General features: G+C 40.1%; 1 protein-coding gene across 12 annotated transcripts in view; it reads left to right on the forward strand.

Annotated features, from left to right (window-relative positions):
- Positions 1-1,260: 1,260 nt before the first annotated feature.
- The window catches only part of mpdz (multiple PDZ domain crumbs cell polarity complex component), a 63,845-nt gene continuing 40,955 nt past the window's right edge, over positions 1,261-24,150 (forward strand). For 7 of the 12 annotated variants that reach the window (XM_028989144.1, XM_028989169.1, XM_028989183.1 and 4 more), the window contains exons 1-19: positions 1,261-1,398; positions 3,388-3,440; positions 5,734-5,900; positions 8,511-8,624; positions 8,891-9,030; positions 9,193-9,406; positions 10,348-10,476; positions 10,819-11,007; positions 11,541-11,643; positions 11,733-11,821; positions 12,119-12,329; positions 13,580-13,657; positions 14,027-14,106; positions 14,182-14,328; positions 14,525-14,695; positions 17,718-17,882; positions 18,158-18,367; positions 20,214-20,339; positions 20,772-20,909. In XM_028989144.1, coding sequence (XP_028844977.1) covers positions 3,425-3,440; positions 5,734-5,900; positions 8,511-8,624; positions 8,891-9,030; positions 9,193-9,406; positions 10,348-10,476; positions 10,819-11,007; positions 11,541-11,643; positions 11,733-11,821; positions 12,119-12,329; positions 13,580-13,657; positions 14,027-14,106; positions 14,182-14,328; positions 14,525-14,695; positions 17,718-17,882; positions 18,158-18,367; positions 20,214-20,339; positions 20,772-20,909 — 2,487 coding nt within the window. In that variant the 5' untranslated portion in view covers positions 1,261-1,398; positions 3,388-3,424. Of the gene's footprint in view, positions 1,399-3,242; positions 3,305-3,387; positions 3,441-5,733; positions 5,901-8,510; positions 8,625-8,890; positions 9,031-9,192; positions 9,407-10,347; positions 10,477-10,818; positions 11,008-11,540; positions 11,644-11,732; positions 11,822-12,118; positions 12,330-13,579; positions 13,658-14,026; positions 14,107-14,181; positions 14,329-14,524; positions 14,696-17,717; positions 17,883-18,157; positions 18,368-20,213; positions 20,340-20,771; positions 20,910-24,150 lie in introns of all 12 variants that reach the window. The other 5 variants (XM_028989153.1, XM_028989160.1, XM_028989208.1 and 2 more) reach the window with 5 other exon arrangements.

Genomic DNA, 24,150 nt, shown 5'->3' on the forward strand with positions numbered 1-24,150 from the left:
AGTAGCCAGCTGGACAATGGTAGATGTAAATGGATATTAATGAATCAAATATTTTCATACATATAGAGAGGAACCTTTTAATCAATAATTAGTCTGTGTTCGGTAACCTAAGCTTCATTCAATTTTCAATAATTTAAAATTATTGTAGCATTGCTGTAAAAAGTGTTTAAAGAACTGATTAAAGAAGCAATACAAGTAGTACTCTTATCTATTGTTTCAGCAAATATGGGTTCAATTGCTTTTCTGTAGTATACACACTGAAGAATGTAAACTGTAGTTATTGTATGGTTAATGTTTTTTGTTATTACAGTAGTTAAAAAATCTAATTTATGCTTATGAGTAAATCATTTTTTTTTACTTTACTAATCTACTGACAGCAGGTTTGTTTGGTTTATTTACATTACAGCAATGCTAAATTAAGTGTGACAGATTACTTCAATTCATTTAGGTTTAGCCAGTGTTTTCTTTTTTCAGTGCATACTGTAGTAACACACTGGGCATTTGGTCTAAGCATGAGGATGGTGCTTTGGAATTATGCAATGGTCAGATGAAGATAACAGAGTTCCTCCATCTTTGACAAGGGTGGCAGTAGCCTAGTGGGTAACACACTCGCCTATTAATCAGAAGACCCAGGTTCAAATCCCACTTACTATCATTGTGTCCCTGAGCAAGACACTTAACCCTAAGTTGCTCCAGGGGGGGAATGTCCCTGTAACTACTAATTGTAAATCGCTCTGGATAAGGGCGTCTGATAAATGCTGTAAATGTAAATGACAAGGGCCAAATTGTGATGGCTAAACAGCATCTCTAAAACTACAGATTTTTTTTCAGTCTTCAGAGGTCAGAGTTTGCCAAAAGTAGTCCAATGCACATTGGTGCATGTGAGGAGCTTAGTTTTGCTAAATCCATGCAGGTATAAGGGTCTAGGAACACACACTGGATAACTATTTTTGCTTAAGGGGCTGCAAACCACAGACTGGTCAAAATATCCAGCACCAACATTGGGCACGTGATTATCAGAACTAGACCCGAAGCGGACAGAGTTTGATAAATCCGTTCTGTGGCTTCAATATTTACGCAGTTTCTTTCATTTTAAAAGCTAGATGAAGTCTTCCAATGCATCAGGTGGAACGTGCTGACAACTTTACATTAAATTGGCCGGTTTCCGTGGAACCCGGACTCTGATTCAGATGCACAGCGGGCTGTCGGGGTCCTGCTAGTGACTGCAGCCACACAGTGGCGCTTCAGGCTCATCCAGGCGGCTCGGACTGCGTAATACGTGCTTGTAGCGGATCGGGTTCCGCTACGCACAGTACTTCGCCACTCAGTGCGCCCGAGGAGCGCAGCCGAAGGCTGGCGTCCAGTATTCGGCTCCTCAAGAGCGGGAAAAGCGAGGGTGTAAGTCTTCCGTTTCCTTTACGCTTTTGTTTCTGTCTTTGGAAAAGTCGCGATACTTTGGCCACCGCCTACGCGAGGATAAAGTTTCTCGATCGACAGTTACAATTGGCTGATAGAACAGAGGCCCGCTCTCCACACCCGGCGCTTTTACACACTGGTACGAGTGTGTCGGCCAGCGTTATGGCACTTTACAGGAGTTTATTTCTTGACTAGAAACTCCCTGGAGATTATTTGCGATCTAGGAAGCCTGTTGATACCCAGCGCGGCCGGATCCTGCTACGGGCCGGGAGCGGACAATGGGAATAATCCGGCGTTGCGTCGTCTCTGCTTTTAGGAAATGGCAGCATCTCAGACTGTGTGTGTGTGTGTGTGTGTGTGTGTGTGTGTGTGTGCTATGCAGTGTTGGAGGTACCGTGTATCTTAGCAGACCGATTCATGCTATTCAACATCTTAATACGTGTCGTGTTAAGACAGAGCATGGCACCGCCTGTATCTGTTCGTTCTGTGGCGGCTTTATATTAAAAGCCACTTACAGGCGAGGCGTAAAACTCTTAAACCGGACAATGTGAACACGCAGGCAGAGAAATAAACAAACCTACACCGTTTCGGATTACTAACCTGCCCTAAATCCAGGGCAAAACAAGACAATGAGGCATCGCCATAGTCTTCCTCCGCTTATCACACACACACACACACACACACACACACACACACACACACACACACACATATATATATTTCCAGTTTACCGGCTATTTTTCTATTAAAAATAATTGTACTTGCTGTGTCAAGTACAATTAAAGCATGTCCAAAAAAGACAATTAGCAGATCTTAATAAGAGCTTTAGTTGAAAACGAAGGCCACATTAACATTGACATACAGTAATGCTTCAGTGTACCTGCTGCCAGAATGCTGGTTTCTGGCAGTTACAGTACACAGAGTTTGTCTTTACACTGTGGGTTAATATTCAATAATATGTAACTTGTTTATTACAGTAAATCATTCTGAATAATAACCAGAATGAAGTCGAATGAAATCAGCATTGCTGTTAAATTAATAACCCTAAAGTTGCTTAAAAATATAAAATGCACTTATTGTGAAAATTGGGTGGTAGTAGTCTAGTGAGTAAGGCAAATTAATCGTTGTTTCCCTGTTCAAGACACTTGAGTGGCCCTGAGTGGCTCCAGGGGGACTGTCCCTGTAACTTCTGCTTGTAAGTCACAATGGATTCCTGAGAAAAATTCTGTAAACATGCACTTACAGTCAAGACTCAAGAACCATATTTCGTATTTTTCTAGCAGGAAAAACAAAGTATGTTTGTTTAATCATTTTTTAAGTAATCTCTTTTTACCTTCATGACTGCTTTATTTACTATTGTCATAATAAAAAGCTGCTTCATTAGATGCTCATGGGTGAATAATATCATGAGTAAATAATACATGTTTAGCATGAGCCTTCAGGACTGTTGGAAAATCATCCCTGTTGTCTAAGAAGAGAGACAAAGAATGAAATGCTGCCATCGCAGCAAAAGATCCCTGCTTTGGGGAGACTGAAATATTGAATGTTTTTGCATTGTTGAGTATTTTTGTTTATTACATAACCTCATGAGTGTTATTTCAATGTCATATGTCTTCAGTTTTGTTCTATAATGTAAAACTACAAGACCAATGAATGAGTAGGTATGTTCAGACTTTTGACTGGTAGTGTACATGTTTTTTGCGTACATTGGTCTAATGAAATAGCAATGAAACCTGGAAATCTCCTTCCTCGAAAGCCTGAGTATAGCTGACTGGTAACTGTATATTTTGTTTAACTTTTTGTATTTGGCTGATGCCCTCATCCAGTAGTTACAGGGACAGTCCCCCTGGAGAAAGGATTACGTGTCTTGCTCAAGTATACAATGTTAGTAAGTGAGGTTTGAAAAGACATACCACATGTGGCCAATACAAACAAAAGTTTCATACCTCTGTTTTTTTTTTTTTTTTGAAGATTTTCTCCTGAGCTGGCATCCTGTTTAACATAAAGGATGATTGAAACTATGGGTGAGTACGTATGTTCACAATGCTACTCCACACCACTCACACCACAAAATTTATTGGAAATGCTTGGAATAAAATGTTTAAATGTATCCTTGTTATTGTCAACCTTATATTATTACAGTTGTCAAATGGTGTGGAATCTGCCCTGTGAGACACCTCAGTTGTTTTTTTTTGCATTTGATCTGAAAGGAGCTTTTTTTCCTTGTGAACAAAGCTTTACAACTGGTGCACACATTATTAAGATTTAGTCATGGTCTGTGGGCAGAGAAATTACTGAAAGTCCTTTCAACCAGTCCTCATTAACAGGACAATTTGGGGATGGAGAAGGGCAGATTTGACATGTTTGATGGTGGAGCTTAGGCAGCTATACCCTGAAAAAAAAAAAAAAAAATTAAATAAAAATGAGTAAATTGTATGTGTTTGTTTTCCCCCCCTTGTAGTATTGAAAATACAAAGAAGTACCATCCTTATTATATCGAGTTTCAGATTGCAGTATCATGACAATTCTACAATGTAATATAGGGAGGTTCTATTTGTTAGTTTAAAACGTTTTTAGGACATTGCTAAACCAATATTGTGTGCTAGATTGGGAATTATTTTCAAGATGCTAGAGGCCATGACATTTGCACAAATGCACAGACACAGAAATCTTAAATAAAAGCAAGTCTTAAATCAGTCAAAATAAGATGTAGCATGCTGCTAGAACTACCTAGAAATGCCAAAAGCAGTAGCATAGATGGAAAATGTTATTGTGGAAGCCAAATCTTAAGTCTGAAAAGTGTTTGCAGCAGCCAGAAATGAACATTTAACTAGTAGACAGTACCACAAACATGTACTTGATTTCACTATATTACATGGCTGCAACTATCGAATATTTTTGGAATCAAGTATTCTTTTTTTTTTTTTTTCATTCATTAATTGAGTAATTGATTAATTTGCGTTTTTAAACAACTCTGTCAATAGTGTGTTATGCAACATGAAAATCCTCTTAAAATGAGCAAGCAATTGGCTGTTATTCCTCACTTTTATCAATTCTTCTGTGGAAAAAAAATCTATGAAACATATGTTAGCCTATTTTTCTTAGTTTTATTTTAATTAAAAAAAGGACAAAGGGGTGTACCCCCTGCTATAGCACATCTGAGAATAAAGAGAAAAAGTATAAAGGTACAAAATAGTAAAAAGAAAATATAAATAAACAATTCAAGTATTACTAATAATCCAATTTAAACAATACAGTTCAGTTTCCAGTTGTATCCAGGTGAGGTAGGTAGGTGGAATGCTTGTCTTTGTGCAATGTTATGTGCAAAATAGATAGAGAGAGAGAGAGAATTTGTCTTAGTGCATGTGTGTGCAATGCATGTGCAAGCCTGTGCCACTGTGATGTACAACAAATGCTATAAACTTGCCCAAAAGTTCTAAGAAGTGGTAATGTTAGTTAGCAATCATAAAAATACGATACCTTGTAGAAGTTCCGAGTCCCCTTGGAGAAGTGCAGTTACGTGAGGATATTTTCGGTTAAGGTGCTGTAGCATAGACAAAGTACTATTATGGTAAGCCGGGTCCGTTTTACAATGTATACACTTCACTACGTTGTCCACCTTACGCAGCATAAAACAGTCCAGCACTTCAGACATTTGATGCCTTTTACGCACACCGGTATCTTCTTTTTCCGCCAATAAATCTAGCCTCCTTAAATCTTTGATTTAAACCGAGGGTGTGATAATAGATGGACTTTGGTGACAAATTAAACAAAGCCTTGAGGCAAAGAATTTTTGTAATCGAATCATCCGAGTTATTCGAATAATCGTTTCAGCCGTACTATTATTATGAGCCTTCACACCAGTGCCATTGCAAGGTAAAGCAGTCTTCTTGTTAAGTTTTGATTCTAAAAATACAGTATAAATGTTACTGATGTTAATGATGACCACAAGGATTCTTATTCAAATACTGCTATTTTATTCTAAACAGGTTTGGCAAACTATAGTTGTGATAATTAAGTTTTTCTATTTCAGTTGACCCCAGTTATCTGATCATTGCCAGGGTAACAATTGCTACATTATCATGGGAAATTATGGTGCCCACATGTGTGGTGGTCACAGTGGCTGCTTTGCCATGTTTCCCACATTTTAAAGACTTATATCTCATAATAAATGCAATTTATTGATTCTTGGTGTGTCTTCATATTTTTCTATATCCCACTAGAGATACACTTTGGTCTGCTTATACCCCAGTATGCTTTTTCTCCAACTCAGAGAAGTTGCCCTAACCTGTCACTGAAATATGCAATGATTTGCAGATACCCAGCGTGCCTTACAGGCAGTGGAGCGCCTCCAGGCTAAGCTAAAGGAACGGGGGGAGCTGCCCACTGAGGAGAAGCTGAGCCTGCTGAAGACTGTCTTACAGAGCTCACTTTTCCACCAGATTCTGACATTACAGAAGTCAGTCCAGCACATCAACGAGCAGGTGAGAGGAACCTCGTCAGAAAACGAGCTGATTTTGAAACAAAGAACAGAACAGAGCTTATCCTAAGCATGAGCTGCTCATCATGCCTTTTAACTGCATTGTTGTGGCTTGATATTAAGCACAAGACTTCCCTTTCCCTGTCTTTCCACTTTCTACCTTATGCTTTCCCAGTCTCCCTCTCAAATGCCCCCTTTTGCTGGTTGACTAGAACTGTCTTGTCGGTTTGAGCCAATTTGTTTCCCGTTTATAGTGTAGAGACTCTGTGCAAACGCCATCTCACATTCAAAATGGACACTGTCAGACCTTGAAGAGAAATTAACTGAATAAAACACTGTATCAGATGAACATTGTATACCCCAAATGAAATATACATTAACAGTAACACTTTTGTAGCATTTAGCTGAATTTTATACAGATCAGCAAGGAAGACAGGTTGATTTAATGTTCTAGAAAAAATCTGGATAAAATGCTTTCTGTAATTTAATCCTTAATGAATAAGATGAAAAGCTGACCTTAAATAATTAACTCACACAACATTATCCTTACTTTTACAATAAAAGGGTCTTAAAAAGGGCTGGTTTGTTTGTAGGACTGCTTTTACATTATAGATGTAGAACAAAAAAATTTGCAGAGCAAAATCAAAATCATAAAAGTTTGGCTTCAAACATTTGAAATGTTTCACTGTGACCTAACGTGTCAGGTTACAGTGAAATCAGTCATGCAGAAAGCATTTTTTCTATCTATGTTTTTGTTTATACATTGTTTATTTATGCCTAATACTATTGCTTGTTAAATCAGCATGGTTCTATGTCCTGTGTTTGTTAAAAGCTGAGCTTGTGGAGTCTGAAACAGTGGGTTAATTAGAAGCTCATTGCTAGCATGACAGCTGAATTATGTAATGGCCTATTTTTTTTGCAGGGTCTTGTCTTTTATTTGTGTGATCAATTAGATTTGTACAGCTTTGGTTTGGTTTATTTCAGGCTATCTCTTTTTCATTTGACCTCTTACGGAGTCTCTGAAGTATGTGCTTTAACGTGGTTATAATCATCTACTCAATTTGTATCTTTTTATCCTTTGAACCATTTTTGGCCCTAGAGTAGATAGAACACATGTGAATGACTACTTGAACAATGAAAAGCAGAGCAGAGCGTGAGTGTACAAGTAGTTAGATAATATTGTATATGAAGAAAGGGAGCAGCAAGCTGGAGTTGGGATCTCCTACATCTCCTACAGGGTGATGCTCTCAGATGGAGATGAGGGGTTATGGAGTGACTGGGCCTTTCTGGTGGTGTGTAGATGGGGAAGTATCTGAGTTATGCAGTGGGAGTTGAGGATATGGGAGGAATGTTGATTATGAAAGAATCCATCTGGTATACTTTACTTTGCCTTTTTGCTGAATTTGAACTACATTCCTCTTAAGATCCCAGCAATTCTGAACAGCCAAAATGGCTTTTATGAATTCTTTGATATCATTTACAGACGTGAGGCCACTTCTCTATGAATTACTCTGATATTATTGTTAAATCAGTAATCAAAACACTTTGGAAAGTAATAAAAGAAGGGCTAAACAAAATAGTTAAACATTTGAGTTTGAGATGGTGCGACAAAGCATAGCTGCGTGATAGCAAAGTTGCTGGCTTCTTACACCTTAACTGTTTTGCAACAGGAATGTAATTTGTTCTTGAATTTAAATTAGGGCTAATCATACTGGTTTTGTTTTACAATAACTAACATGCCTTGAATAGTCTGTACCATTGCCATGGCAACAGAATGGGGGTGGGCATAGAGAAAGAAAGGGAGGTGGGAGTGAAGTGGGGCAGAAACAATTTCTTATATGTGCAACAAGCAAACTGGAACTTTAATCCTCTTAGCAGTACAGGCCAACAAAGCTCACAGAGGTTCATGTGAGTTTGGATGTATATACAGGTTGTGGCACATGCATGCATAACCCCTGAATAATACAACAGGACTATGACAGCATCATTGATTTTTGCTGTTTATATAGGTCTTAGTGGTCCCCTTATGCAGAATTGCAGTAAATTCTGCAATTGGGTAAATATGAACACTGTAATGCCTTTTTATGTTTATGTCTGATATGAATGCATATGGTGCTGGCTTGGCTGGTCTGTCAAATATTAAGTCAATGTGGCCCCTGAGCTAAAAAGCTTGCCCACCCCTGGGCTAGGTGAACTCCGGCCGGGCTATATGTATATCAATCTATCTATTTATATCTATCTGTCTCATAAAGTAAAATTTTCATGATAGGTGATTTTTAAAAATATATCACGACTACCTAGTAAACCCAAAATATACCACCACATGCTGCAGAGAGGAGGTGGGGTTACAGAGGCAGTGGGGTTGTGGAGCATTCTTATCCTTCTTATAAAGGATTAGACTAATGACTGTTGGATAACAAGGCATCTACCATTAAAGATTACACCTATTCTTTAGATTTTTAATTGAGATTTTGTAAATCATCTTTTTGTGTAAATGTTTATGAAGCCCCTGCCTTAGTTCTACATCTATTTTTTTATTTACTTGGACTTATAGTGAAGCAGGGTTTTTCCCAGCAATGTAACATTGCCTGCAACATTCTTTCATTGTTTGTAGGGTCCAACTCTGAACCAGAATGGCAGCCATCTTGATAAGGATGGATCTAATAAACAGGTCAATGGCAAGCCAACCCCTGATGAGCTTGAGCAGATCATCCGGTCTATGGCTCAGGTATTTTTGATTAAATTTTAAGCCGCTTCTGTCCCTTTATAAGTTTTGCACTGTGAAGTAATTTTAAGAGCAGTGCTGCTACTTTCCTGACATGAGGTGAATGTATCTTATGGCACCAATTCTGCAGCAGTTGTTCGATTTCTGTGAAAGAGAACAGTGGCTGCACAGTGTTGTGAAACAACATACTACACAGAGATGGTTGGAGATGAGAGTATCACACCAGCCCTACTCTGACCGCTTTGACTGTTGGTTGTTGGGAATTTCAGGGTCGGTACGTGACACACATTGAACTTGAGAAGCCTGTTGCTGTGGGGCTGGGCTTCAGTGTTGTCGGACTGCGTAGTGAGAACAGAGGAGAACTTGGAATTTTCGTGCAGGAGATACAGCCAGGGAGCATCACCTGTTGGTAAGAAACTGCCAATGCTTTTATTAATAGCAGCAGTATAGACATACCTGTTTAGATCATGAAAGTGGCTGACATTTTAACCTTTTTTTCGTGACGTTAAATACTTAATTAATTTATTAAGCTAATTAATTCATAAAACATTTACTGATGCTGTGTGTTCAGTGATGGCCGACTGAAAGAAGCAGACCAGATCTTGGCCATTAATGGTCAGCCTCTGGTCCAGACAGTGACACACCAACAGGCCATTGGGCTACTACAGAGACCATCTGAGCATGTGCATCTGGTGGTGGCCAGAGGACCGATCCCCCAGCTGGCCAGCCCAGTGCTGTCTCGTACACCCTCAGCAGCCAGCACACTGTCTGCTCACTCTAATGCAGTGAGTGTACAAACACACACACACACACACACACATACACACACACACACACACACACACACACACACACACATATATATATATATACACACACACACACACACACACACAAACAATCTTTCAGGTTTAGCAAGTCACAAAATTACCATATTTACATTAGGGCTGCAACTATCGAATATTTTGGGAATCCACTATTCTGTTGATTTTTTTTTAATCGAGTAATCAGATTTTCATACTTTTGCGTTTTTAAACAACTGTCAATAGTGTGTTATGCAACATGAAAATCCTCTTAAAATGAGCAAGCAATTGGCTGTTATTCCTCACAAAGCCCATTTAATCAATCTTTCTGTGAAACATTCATGATGTACATACTGTACGTTCTAAGAAGCACTAATGTTAGTTAGCAATCATAAAAATATGATACCTTGTGCGGTTTACGTGAGGATATTTTCGGTTAAGGTGCTGTAGCAGTACTTTTATGGTAAGCCGGGTCCATTTTACAGTGTATACCCGCACTACGTTGTCCATCTTATGCAGCGTAAAATGGTCCCACACTTTAGACATTTTATGCCTTTTACGCACACTGGTATCTTCATTTTCCTCCAATAAATCTCGCCTCCTTAAACCTTTGAAATGCGCTAAACGAAGCCTCGAGGCAAAATATTTTCCTTGAATATTTTTTGTAATCAAATAATTCAAGATATTCGAATAATCGTTTCAGCCCTAATTTACATCCACATCTCTGATGACCATGAAGATGTGATGCCAACCATAAGAAATCACTGAATGAAAAAAAGAGTTAAAAACAATTTATTCTGAACATGATTCATTCCACATGATATCAATTTCCGAAAGGAATGAGCTGACCCCAGTACACACATGCACACATTATGCAGCTTGGATCATGTTGACACATTTCTTGTGCTATGTGCTAACTCTAGACCCATTGGACTCATGTGGAAACCATTGAGCTTGTGAACGATGGTACAGGACTGGGTTTTGGAATTGTAGGTGGAAAAACAACCGGTGTCATTGTGAAGACCATTCTTCCTGGTGGAATTGCTGACCAAGTGAGTTTGAAGTCTGAAGAACATTTCATATGTGATTTGTACAGCTGTGGTCATCAGAGTTCACACAAAGTTGAATGGCTCAATCAGATTAATTTTGAAATTATTTTAAATTCATGTATATTTTTTTCTCTCAAAGAGCTGTGTACTGGCACAGAAAATATCTCTGTATGTTCTTATCACATTTATGATGTCAGAGTTAGATCCATTGTTTACTCTTTTCCCCCTATACACATACCATATTGACCAAATTAACCTGAGCCTTTTACGAGTTTTGCCAAATGGTCCAGCCCTGATAGACTTGGCATAGCAGTCAACTAAAGTCTTTGTTGTGTCACTCCCAAGGATGGGCGTCTTCGTAGTGGGGACCACATCCTGAAGATTGGGGACACAGACCTCTACGGAATGGGAAGTGAGCAGGTTGCACAGGTCCTCAGGCAGTGTGGGAATCATGTGAAGCTTGTTATCACCCGGGGAAATTTGGATGAAGCCTCTGTCACACCAGTGGTGCTGCCTACTGTCTCAGAACAGCAGGTAACAAGTTAAAAAAGTTAAAACACAAATCATTTCGGTCACAATATTTACATTTCATTTTCAAAATCATGACTTTCTGCTCACCGGCTTACAGATTTTTTTTTCTTCCACGGTCTCTGGTGCAGGAGTCACCTTCTCAAAAGAATCAAACATCATTATTCCAGAATGTGCTTAATTTCAGGCCTTCTCTCAAGTGTGGTTTAAAAAAAAATCCCAACTCAAAATCCTACACAAAATCATTTGAACTAGAATACTCTACTAGTTAATATGGTCCAGTGAATATCAATCCTGCTCTGGGATCACCCCCAAGGTTTTTATTTCATCCTGGACTGATTTTGATAAAAGCTACAAAAGGATGTTACATGGCCTGTAGCTATTGACTTTCTAATTTCCCCAAACAGTGACTATCTGAAGAATCATTTTGCAGTCTGATTAGATGGATTCGTGTGCAGTGGTATTGAGAAACTCCAATCTTCCCTATCATTTTCTTTTCTGTTGCACAGCCCTTATTCAGCCTGTTTATCCCTTTTCAGGGTTATGAAGAAGAGGACCTAGATGCCTTCAATGTGAGTTTGACGAAGAGTGCCCAAGGGCTAGGCATCACTATTGCTGGCTATGTTGGAGACAAGAATCTAGGTAAAGAATGGTCTCTCCTTCACTTATTATTTGATCTCTGACTCTCAGTAAAGCCAGTAACCTTTGCTGTTTTTAATTTCCTGTTGCAGAGCCCTCTGGTATTTTTGTAAAAAGCATAACTATGGGTAGTGCAGTGGAGCAGGATGGCCGAATCCACGTTGGGGACCAGATCATTGCAGTGAGTATTGGAAAGGATTACAATACGTATGATAACACTTTTACAAATGAAGTGTGTTTCTTGCTGCTCAATAATAGAAAGCATGTTAGCAGTTTGACAGTAATTCCTTGGTGGAAGTGTTAGTGTGAGTTGTTTTATGAGCTCTCTGATGGGTCTTCCTCTTTGAGTGCAGTTTATGGAGGGTGTGAGTTTTTCATTGTGCTTTGGGATCCTTCTTAGATGCATCCATTGTTGATATGTATGACTTGTTGCCTTGTGTGTCATTTATGAGTCTTTCTCTATGCTCACCCTCTGCAGGTGGATGGTGTTAACATCCAGGGTTACACCAACCAACAAGCAGTGGAGGTGCTGAGACAAACGGGCCAGACTGTGCACCTAAAGTTAGTCAGAAGGGGGTTTCATCCTGAAGAGTTTCCCATCATCACCTCCAGTCCTCATGTTACCATGGAACCTAAACCCTCACCAATTCCCTCCAGAGACCTTCAAAAGGATACAGACACCACACAAGGTAGACTCAGTATATTTTTTGTCGGTTTTAAGCGTTAGTTGAATCTCTCTCTTCTCACATTAAGTAGTGTTAATGATGTGAGTAGTGTTAAGGATGTAATGATGTATTAGAACGCTGAACAGAGGCCACTCCTTCAGGCGGTGGAGCTAGTGCGGCAGGAACAGATGAGATGCATTGCTGGGAGTGTAGGGAAGCTACAGAAGGCATAGGAGTGTGGATCACTGGGGTGGAGCGTGCACCGATGCTGGGCTTGAGAGGAGTGGGATCCGTGGTGAGAAGCCATGTGCCCAGGGATGCAGAAGGTTCAGGAGTCAACGTGAAGTTGGCATATTGGAAGACAGCTGTTTGGAGAAGTCGGGGGCGGCGTGGGTCATTCACCTCGGCGGATTTTGTATTGGAGGGCAAGACATTCTTGTGGTTGTGGATTCAACATTCATGGTAAGAAGAGTTGTAGAGAAGGCGGTCAAAAAGATCGAGCAAGGGCAAGGTGTGTGGGAAAAGAAATCTAGCAGCACTGTGGAAAAACCAAACAATGAGCAGGCAATATAACCATGGAGCCAGAGGTTTACAGTTGTGGTTGACCCTGGTGTCTTCTGGGTCTGCGTCATAACCTAGGATGACCACACACCCTCTGGTGGTCTGGTGTCCCCCAGCACCGGTCTGGGTGCGTGTTGTGGAAACTCCTGCACCAAGGAGCCTTGTGCTGGCTTTGGTTGGAGCATGACTATGGTTTGCCATGGGCAGGGATATGCTTGACTGTGGCTCTGCTTGGTCATGGCCATGACATTGGCTGATTGTGGCCGTGGCTGTGGTTGGTTGTCAGCATGGTTTGCTGTGGAAAAACCAAACATTAAGCATGCAACATAACCATGGAGCCGAATTGCATGAATTTATATTTGTGGTTGACCCCAGTCTCTTCCTTTTCCGAGTCTGAGTCCTTTTCCCCCGGTATGACTGCACCCCCTCTTGTGGTTGAGCAAAGTGCTTCCAGCCATGAAAGTGAGGTGAAATAGACCCTCCACAGCAAAATACCTGTGAATTTGGCTAGGATCCCTTGTACTTTACCCCCAATTCTTGGGAATTTGGATGTTGGCAGACATAATGTCTACAGTGTCTGAAGTGGGACACGCTACCTAGATATAGATCAGTCATCTTGGGAAAAATACCTTTAAGATTCGTAGCGCGTGGATGAGCTTTTGTGATTTGTCAGAATATTGACACACCCGTGCGGGACATTTTTGATTGATTAGATGAGACATCATACACTGTGTTGGCTGAACACGTACTTCAAGCTGGAAATGAAGATAACTCCAGCAGAGAAAAAGATGGTAGGAGAACTTTGTGTGTGTGTGTGTGTGTGATGGATAGAATTAACTGATTTTACATGATTTATAATGCCTTATGTTTGTTTAATATTCCCTTTTGAAGTTTAGTATTCAGCAGTTGGATGTGGCCGATCATATTTTACATTGAGCAAAGAATAATTTGTAATTATGGTTCCTTTGTCTCCTGCTGAAAACATAGCTTGAAGTACTTGTTTTTACTCTAACAGGGCAGTAAGCCCAAAATGTTTCATTTTACCTGTTACACCCTCACAGAATATTCTTGTACATCAATGTATTGATCAAATCCCTCTCGTCTTCTCTTTTTCATCTTATTTATTATCATCTTATTTTTTTCATCTTATTTATTATAAGGTATTACATTAACAGCAGAAGAAGAGGGTGAATTGGTAAGGAAGTGGCAGAATGCTCTGGGCCCCAGCAATGAAGTTGTGGTAAGTACATGGAACCCAGTTTTTGCATGCATTGATTATCCTGGTTAACAAAATAAAGCTGTGCTCTTTGCACAGGTGGCTCAGGTGGAGAAGTTCAGCGAGGGTAGCGGGATAGGTATCAGTCTAGAGGCAAATGGTGGGCACCACTACATCCGCTCAGTGCTGCCAGAGGGTCCAGTGGGTTGCTGTGGGAAACTGTACAGTGGGGATGAACTACTGGAAGTAAGAGTTGTTTTAGTCCCAACAGTTGTTTAATGGAAATTCAAGCTATGACACATTTATTTATATAAAGGGGTTATGCTTATCAGTGTGAATGAAAAGAGTAAAGGCACATTTCATATTCCTAAAATAAAATAGATAAATAGAGCTTTGGTGTCTGGAAGTTGAAATGTGTGCCAGTGATTCATTTATACCCCAGGTCAATGGGATTCCCCTTATTGGTGAGACCCATAAAGAGGCAGTAAACATTCTAAAGGAGCTGCCAGTCTTGGTTTACATGGTCTGCTGTAGGCCAGCCCCTCTCCTACAGACTGACATAAGTGCTGGCCTATCAAGACCAGAGGAGCTGACTACAGAATCCACTGGGAAGGTAGGTGACTTCTGAAGTAACATTAATACAGGAATATTAATGGATATAATAGTTGTTTTTAACCATTTTTTCTGTTTTTTTGTTTCATAATTTTCTATCTGACCGCATCACTCTTGTGATGGTTCATAGCCTGCAAGCTGCAGGAGTGGATGAGATTCACAGTGCCTTTGGATTGACAGACTGGGATGGTGGTCCCCATAATTAAAAAAGGGCACCATAGAGTCTTTGAACCATATGGAAATCTCACACTTGTTTGAGAGGAGACTTTGCCCAATTTCTGATCCTCTGATTCATGGAAATGGACCAACTCTTTTGGACTGCATGTGCTTTGCGAGTTGTTTTAGTCTAGTCTTTGCATAAATCTGTCATTTTAGTTATTATTAGTCTTAGTCATGTTATAGGTAAAGATGGAAGGACAGAGAAGGTACAAAAATGGCTTGGGTACTGGGACCGTTAGGGGCAGATGTCATCAGGGGCAGACTTGGGTTGTCAAGAAATCGTGGTCAGTAAACAATCGGTTAGAAGGAAGAATCATATACAGGTTTTCAGGAAAAGCTTACACTAGCTAACATGAGTTCGCATCATCCAACATGGCTGCTGTGGCTTTAAGTAGAATGCTGACCTTGGACTAGTCAACTGAAAAATGAAAGTGAAGTGATTGTCATTGTGATACACAGCAAGCACAGCACATGGTGCACACAAAGAAATATGTCCTCTGCTTTTAACCCTCCACCTTGGTGAGCAATGTGGACAATGTGGACGATGCTTTGCTCAGTTGCACCTTGGCAGTTCAGGACTCAAACCGGCAACCTTTAGATAAACATGTATACAGAATGCATAATCAATTTGTGTTGAGGCCAGTTCAGCAACTTTTGTTTTTCAGGCAGTACATGGCAATGTTACATTATTGCTCTCTTGGAAAATCAGTAGTCAGTCCTCATTAATGTGGTGCCACGTGACCATAATGTAAGATCTAGTGGCTCGTGAAGTAGGGCAATCAAGTTCAAATTCAAGCTTTATTGTAATTTCAGCTGTATACATGTTAGACAGTACATAGCAAATCGAAACAACATTTCACAGAACGTGGTGCTAAAGTACATGAAACATTTAAACAAAGTTACATACGGACATAAAGTGCACAGTGACAATAGTAAACTATTGAAATGAATAATACATGTGCGATGTAAACTAGTGCAAATACTGCTGTGCAAAATGTAACAGTGTAATAATAGATAATATGTATTCAATATAATAGAGGTAGTGTGTATGTGTGTGTGTGTGTGTGTGCGTGTGTGTGTTTGTGTGTCAATCCAAAGAAGTCCCAGAATATTCAGTTGTCTGATGGCCTGTGGAAAGAAGCTATTGCACAGTCTTTCCGGATCCAGAATGTTTAGTACATTTTCGTTATGGAGGGAAGAGAGACTCCTATGATCTTCTCAGCTGTCGTGCGGTTCAATGCGGTGCAGTTCTCAAACCAGAGAATGACACAGATGGTCAGAATGCTCTGAATAGAGAAAAATCGGCACTCTTTCTGCAGAGAGGATATTTTTTACAACTTGTATTAGCTCCTCATACATGCTGAGAGCTGCAACCTCTGTAAAGTGTTTCTGAGTCAAGGAGTGACGCTCAGAGTATGCAAGTGGCCTTCTGCGGGCATGATTAAATCTTATCTACAGTTTGGGTGTCACGTCCAGATGTTTAGGTTTGGAGTTTTGATGCAGGACCATTTGGTTTAGCTTGCCCTAATTAATTATATAATTACACTGACATTGGGGGGGGGGGGGGGGGGGGGGGGGGGTTGCCAGTTCGAATCCCGATCCGCCGAGATGCCACTGAGCAAAGCATCGTCCCCACACACTGCTCCCCGGGCCCCTGTCATGGCTGCCCAGTGCTCACTAACGGTGATGGGTTAAATGCAGAGGACACATTTCACTGTGTGCAACATATGCAGAGCTGCTGTGTATCACAATGACAATCACTTCACTTTAAGACATTAGTGTTTCATGTCTTTTGTTTTCTGTTCTTTTGGTGTTTGATTTATTTTTGTAGCACACAAAAAGGAAGAGCACATCTACCACTGTACGTCCTGCCACATATACACAGAAGAAAACAATCAGTAATCATGGGAATACAGGACAAACATGAGTTTGGGGCTGGATCCTTAAAAATTTGCATTAAGTCAAGTTTGTTCAATGTGGGCACTGGACTTTTCAATGGGTGTGTCTTGTCGCCTCTCCTGTTAATGGACAGGATATCAAGATCCTGAAATTGTAGGGAGGCGACCTGGAGGTGACAATGTTGTTGTCATAATGGGCATTTTCTTTTGATACACACTGAAAGGATTAGCAACTGAGTGTGAAGAATTTGGGATGAGAATCTGCATCTGAATCTGCTAAATCATAGGCCATGCCATTGCCATGGACTGCTCGCTCCAGGTTATATGTGATGTTATATGTGATACACTACCTGAAGTGGAGGAATTCAAGTATCTTTGGATCTAGGTCATAAGTTTTTTTTTGTGAAGTGATTGTCATTGTGAAACATAGCACAGCACACGGTGCACACCACAAAGTATATTTATAGTGGAAGGCACTGCTAGCAAATGATTTCTCCCATTTGTCTTAGTAACACCTTGGAATCCCCCAAGGTGTCATGTATGCCCCTCAAATGGATAGAAACTGAACCTAACTGAACTGAGATGTTTCTTGATTCAGATTTATTCCATTTTGTTCTTAGAACACAAAGGTAGTTGTATCTTCCTTTCTATAAACACACACTCATAAGCTTAGAACAACCTGACCAATGCTGTGGCATGCTTACAGATTTCCTTTGTGAGGATTAGTGTCAGGATAATAATGTAGAGCGACAGTTTATTAATGCCACTGCAGCCTTTCCATATGAACAGTGTAACAAATTTGTTCTTTATTCTGTTCCTCCATTTTCTATATTATCTGAATTCATAATCAGAGGTGAAGGCCTCTAAACAAAGTTCACAATTTTAAATGGCATCTGTTTGTTTAAGTCTCTTGGAGATATCCTGGACCCTGGCAAATCAGAGGACAGCTTTAGAGAGAATGTGGCAGAAGAGAGACTAGGATCATCCCTGGCAATGTGGGAGACAGAAATTCAGGACATTGAGCTGGAAAAAGGAGAGACTGGGCTGGGCTTTAGTATCCTGGACTACCAGGTGAGGACCCAGAAAAGGTACAACTAGCATGTTCCTGGTTGTGCTGTACAAACAATAGAGATGAACTGTGCATAGCCTTGTGGTGAATGTATTTCACTCAGTATCCTATTCAAAAAATACTTTATGAAAAGCACAGGGTTTAATATTTGCTACAGGGATCACTTGTCCTAATGACCAGTTTTTGTATTTTTAATAGAACATTAGACACATTGTCAAGAGCATTATCAAGCCTGTTTAAGAATGTGATTTTTTTATAAGGACTGTGTCTGTCACAGGACCCTATGGACCCATCAAAGACAGTGATAGTGATTCGCTCACTTGTGCCTGATGGTGTGGCTGACTTGGATGGCAGGCTCCTCCCAGGAGATCGTCTCATGTTTGTCAACAGCAGCAACCTGGAAAATGCTAACCTGGAGGTTGCAGTGCAGGCCTTGAAAGGAGCCCCAATGGGCATGGTTCATATTGGAGTGGCCAAACCCCTTCCTGTAAGACAGGCTGCATTTGCATTTTTTTTTTTTTTGCATTAACACAAATGTTTGTTTGTGTGTGTTTTATTGACATGGTAATGAAGAAAATACATTTTGTAAAAAAGAGATATTTGTGTGCCATTAATAGGAAAATGCATTTTAAATAATAGGATAAAATGTACTTTAGTTAAGATAATGGTTAGAAACTCATGGTACATACTTTGAAATACATAATATTAAATGCAAATAATATACACTGCTCAAAAAAATAAAGGGAACACAGAAATAAGACATTCTAGATCTGAATGAATGGAATGTACTTATTATGTAATTTGTCAACAAAGTCACACAAAAATTATTGATGGAAATCAAATTTATCAACCCATGGTGGTCTGGATTTGGAGTCACACTCAAAATTAAAGTAAAAAATACACTATAGGCTGATCCAACTTTAATGTAATGTCCTTAAAATAATGAAAAAATAGCCTTAGCATAGTGTGTGTGGCCTCCACATGCCTGTATGACCTCGCTACAATGCCTACAATGCCTCCTGATTAGGTGGCGGATGGTCTGCTGAGGTATTCACATGAGACAGACTCCTGTCACATCTGTCACATGTGAACCTGTTGTCACCTGTGAAGAGAACAGGATGCCACTGGCAAATTTGCCAATCTTTGTGTTCTGTGGCAAATGCTGCACAGTGTTGCGCTGTAAGCACAATCCCCGCCTGTGGACGTCAGGCCCTCATGGAGTCTGTTTCAGAATGTTCAAGCAGACATATGCACATTTGTGGCCCACTGGAGGTCATTTTGCATGGCTCTGGCAATGCTCCTCCTTTTCCTCCTTGCTAAAAAGTTAGCGGTCCTGCTGCTGGGTTGTTGCCCTCATACAGCCTCCTCCACGTCTCCTGATGAACTGGCCTGTCTCCAGGTAGCGCCTACATGCTCTGGACACAGCAAACTTTCTTGCCACAGCTCGCATTGATGTGTCATCCTGGATGAGCTGGGCTACTTGAGCCACTTGTGTGGGTTGTAGAGTCAGTCTCATGTTACCACAATAGTGAAAGCACCGTCAGCATTCAAGTGCCCAAAACATATGCCAGAAACCATAGGAACTGAGAAGTGGTCTTTGGTCAACACCTGCACAACCACTCCTTTATTGGAAATGTCTTGCTAACTGCCTGTAATTTCCACCTGTTGTCTATTCCATTTGCAGAATGTGAAATTGAATGTCAATCACAAGCGGACAGTTTGATTTGACAGAAGTGTAACTGATTTAGAGTTACATTATATTGTTTAAATGTTCCCTTTATTTTATTTTTTTAACCAATGTAGGTATTCTTGCCGGTATAATATAAAATATGTTTTCTTGCTGCAAGTTCAATCGTGACTGGTTTTGAATGTGGATTTATTACAGGTATTTTGACACTGAATCTTTTACTAAACTATTCTGGGACCTGGCTATTACTTAAAACTGATGTGTGTTTGTGTGTGTGAATTCCTGAAAGATTTGGCAGTTTTAGAAATGTAGAAAATACATGTCATTTCCATTGTCAGATATTGCCTTTACGTATTTGGATGTGAAATGCATTGGGATTACATGTAATCATTAGGATTGCATGTTTCCACTGGACTTGCTGGGTTCATCCCTGTTGATGAATTAACTTAATCTTGTGATACAGTGTAACCCTTTAAAAAAGAGAGAGCACATTGTACAATCTGATTTTCTCTATGCAAAATCAATCAAACTAGTATTCCCTGCACTACTAACATGCTAACACTGTGGACTCCAACCTGACCAGAGGTGACTAGTTTTCTATTCAATATGTGCTGAAGTCTTCAGTCTCACTGGCCTATCTTCACAGACTGATGATAAGGATGGTGGGCCTTCCTCTCGAGACCTCTCCCTAACTTTCAGTGCTTTGATGTTAAGCGAAAACGAGGAACATGAATCACTGGAGGCTCTTCTGTTCCGGGCTGAACCAGCTTTGGTCAGTCCCTGCTTTTACAATGACTCAGACGTTATTCAAGTAATGAAGCATAAATTATTTTAACTAGCTTAATTGGTTATTGTAGCCTAGCTGACAATATTTGACTATCAGCTATCTCACCTAGTAAGTCATAGGTTTGAATCCCCTTATAAATAACTTTAACCTAGTTCTCCAAGGGGGTTGTCCATTTAATTTGTGAATAACAAATAGAAATGAAACAAATAGTAATCCACAGTGCATCATGTTTGTTGTGCATGGCCCCAGGCCCACCCCAGAGCAAACATCGAAATAGTTTTCACCAAGATTGCTTGAGTTGTTTGTTTCAAAGTGGTTAATGGCGGACAATACATCTATTGTAATAATTCCAGTCTTGTTTCAGTAACTGCTTTAGGATATATAAATGAATGTCATAATTTGTCATCCTACATTTAGATCGACTCAAATGAAACAGATGAAAAGGTGTTTGAGCAGTCCTACCCTGAAGAAGACACCTTCCAGGCTTCTACAATTGCTCTCCATGGGAGCCCCTTTAGTGCAGATCTAGATTATGAACAGGCTTGCACTCCAAAGGTAAGACATTTTCCCATGAAATAATCTATTATGTAAATGTACTTAGATTAAGGTTTATCGCAGCACAGCAGATGTGCACACCATGAAATACGTCTTCTGCAAATAACATATCACCATATTGTGAACAGTGTGCAGCCTTGAAAGGTGCCCGGGGAACAGTTTTTGGGGTACCTCCGTGGAACCTTGCATACATTGTTTTTACTTTTATGCTAGTGTGATTCTTAATATTTAAAATTTTTATAAATGCACTGCGATTTGGCAGACATATAGGTGCATATCCGGCGTTGCTGGGGTGCGCAATGTAAGGATGAAAGAGCCTGATGTAGGTCAATAAACTACAGTAATTAAAGGGGCAGATTTTTTTTTATTTGCATATTAAAGCAAAGGTCCATGCCTATGGCCCACCAGGTGGAACCATCTGTCTTGATTTCCTAATTACCTAAGGGTGTCTGTAATTTTGTGTAATAAGGAAGAGGATAAATGTTGCTGCTTTCACTCACGTCAACCCTTATGTGTTCCACATTTGTCAGTGTCTATTGGTTTGTGTTTTCAGCCCACGAACCTTTGTTAATAAATTACTTCATTCACAATGTTGTGCACCTGTGCCACATGGGGAATTACTGAAACAGTAAATGTCATTTCAACAGCTTTGTTTTGACTGATACATTTTGATAAACTGTTTTGTTTCACAGTATTGTATATCTAAGCTGCAAGTAAGGCTGCGTGATTATGGTCAAAATGATAATCACAAATATTTTTACAGGTGACAGGTCACTTTTTAGATTTAATATGAAATGTGAACATCCATGTACCTTTTTTTTTTTTTTTTTTTTTAATAGGCATTTTCCATAAAGAGGCATTTTGTATAGCATTTTGTAAAGAACTATAGACTATGAACTAACTATGTAATATATAGAGGTGTCAGAACAGAAGCTGTGCCTTTCCTATGGGGTGGGAAGACAGATACTCTGGTCTGTAACATGAATAACAATATTTGTCGAACACCAAAATTCGTAATATACAAGATGTTAAAATAAAATCTTACTTATGAAATGTTATGCATTCTTCATTCATACAGTCAGAGAAGCATGATTGGGGTGGTAGTAGTGGGTAACACACTCGCCTATGAACCAGAAGACCCAGGTTCAAACCCTACTTACTACCATTGTGTCCCTGAGCAAGACGCTTAACCCTAAGTTGCTCCAGGGGGACTGTCCCTGTAACTACTCATTGTAACTTGCTCTGGATAAGGGTGTCTGATAAATACCACAAATGTAAATGTAAAATGATTGAATGAGCTTGGAACCCTGTCCAAATATGACTGTGGTATTGACGTATGCTGATTGTCTGAATGCGACATCTGATGTATTTATCTATTAGGGTTGCCAACTTTCAATGCCAAATGAGGGACACTTTCTTGCAGGTGCTCGTGCAGCCATGCATATCAGACTCAGTTTATTAAATAATGCCATTATGTGTATAGAGAAAGAGACAAGCTCTGTTATCATATATCCGGCCTACTCTCTTTGTAAACCAGAGACCAGAGACCAATTTTTCTGAAATCAGACTGTTGCTACTATTGCTTTTTACTATTGCTTTGATCAGTGGCATGGGTGGTATGGGATTTGAACCTACAATCTTCTCAAAACATCTTTTATCCTCTCAAAACATCTCTTATCCTTTCTTCACCAACCCGGATTTTTGGAGATTTTAGTCGGAGGAGCAGCGGCTATCTGCAGGGCTTGGCAGAGACGCAGACAAGGGATGCATGCGTTGGTGAAACTACGTCAGCAGGCATTCCGCACTGTGCTCCCCTCCATTCACCTGGTGAACCTCCGCTTCCTTCCAAATAAAATGGACGAGCTGCTGCTTCTTAATCGGACCAACAGCTCTCGGGGAAATCAAAGGGAGGCGGAATCTGTTTCTACAGTCAGGTCCATAAATATTGAGACATTGACACAATGTTAACATTTTTGGCTCTATACACCAAATCAAACAAAGATGTGCTTTAACTGCAGACTGTCAGCTTTTATTTGAGGGTATTTACATCCAAATCAGGTGAACGGTGTAGGAATTACAACAGTTTGCATATGTGCCTCCCACTTGTTAAGGGAGCAAAAGTAATGGGACAGAATAAGAACCATAAATCAAACTTATACATTTTAATACTTTGTTGCAAATCCTTTGCAGCCAATTACAGCCTAAAGTCTGGAACACATAGACATCACCAGACGTTGGGTTTCATCCCTGGTGATGCTCTGCCAGGCCTCTACTGCAACAGTCTTCAGTTCCTGCTTGTTCCTGGGGCATTTTCCCTTCAGCTTTGTCTTCAGCAAGTGAAATGCATGCTCAATCGGATTCAGATCAGGTGATTGACTTGTCTATTGCAAAACAGTCCACTTTTTTCCCTTCAAAAACTCTTTGGTTGCTTTTGCAGTATGCTTTGGGTCATTGTCCATCTGCACTGTGAAGCGCTGTCCAATGAGTTCTGAGGCATTTGGCTGAATGTGAGCAGATAATATTGCCCAAAACACTTCAGAATTCATCGTGCTGCTTTTGTCAGCAGTCACATCATCAATAAATACAAGAGAACCAGTTCCACTGGCAGCCATACATGCCCACGCCATGACATTTCCAGCACCGTGCTTCACTGATGAGGTGATATGCTTAGGATCATGAGCAGTTCCTTTCTGTCTCCATACTCTTCTCTTCCCATCACTCTGGTACAAGTTGATCTTGATCTCATCTGTCCATAGGATGTTGTTCCAGAACTGTAAAGGCTTTTTTAGATGTTGTTTGGCAAACTAATTTGGCCTTCCTGTTTTTGAGGGTCACCAATGGTTTACATCTTGTGGTATTCTCTGTATTCACAATTGTGGAATCTTCTCTTGATTGTTGACTTTGACACAGATACACCTACCTCCTGGAGAGTGTTCTTGATCTGGCCAACTGTTGTGAAGGGTGTTTTCTTCACCAGGGAAAGGATTCTTTGGTCATCCACCACAGTTGTTTTCCGTGGTCTTCCGAGTCTTTTAGTGTTGCTGAGCTCACCGGTGTGTTCCTTCTTTTTGAGAGTGTTCCAAACTGTTGTTTTTGCCACGCCTAATGTTTTTGCTATCTCTCTGATATGTTTCTTTTGTTTTTTCAGCCTAATGATGGCTTGCTTCACTGATATTGACAGCTCTTTGGATCTCATCTTGACAGTTGACAGTAACAGATTCCAAATGCAAATAGCACACTT

Source organism: Denticeps clupeoides, chromosome 1 (genome assembly GCF_900700375.1).
Source record: "Denticeps clupeoides chromosome 1, fDenClu1.1, whole genome shotgun sequence".
Taxonomy (NCBI): domain Eukaryota; kingdom Metazoa; phylum Chordata; class Actinopteri; order Clupeiformes; family Denticipitidae; genus Denticeps; species Denticeps clupeoides.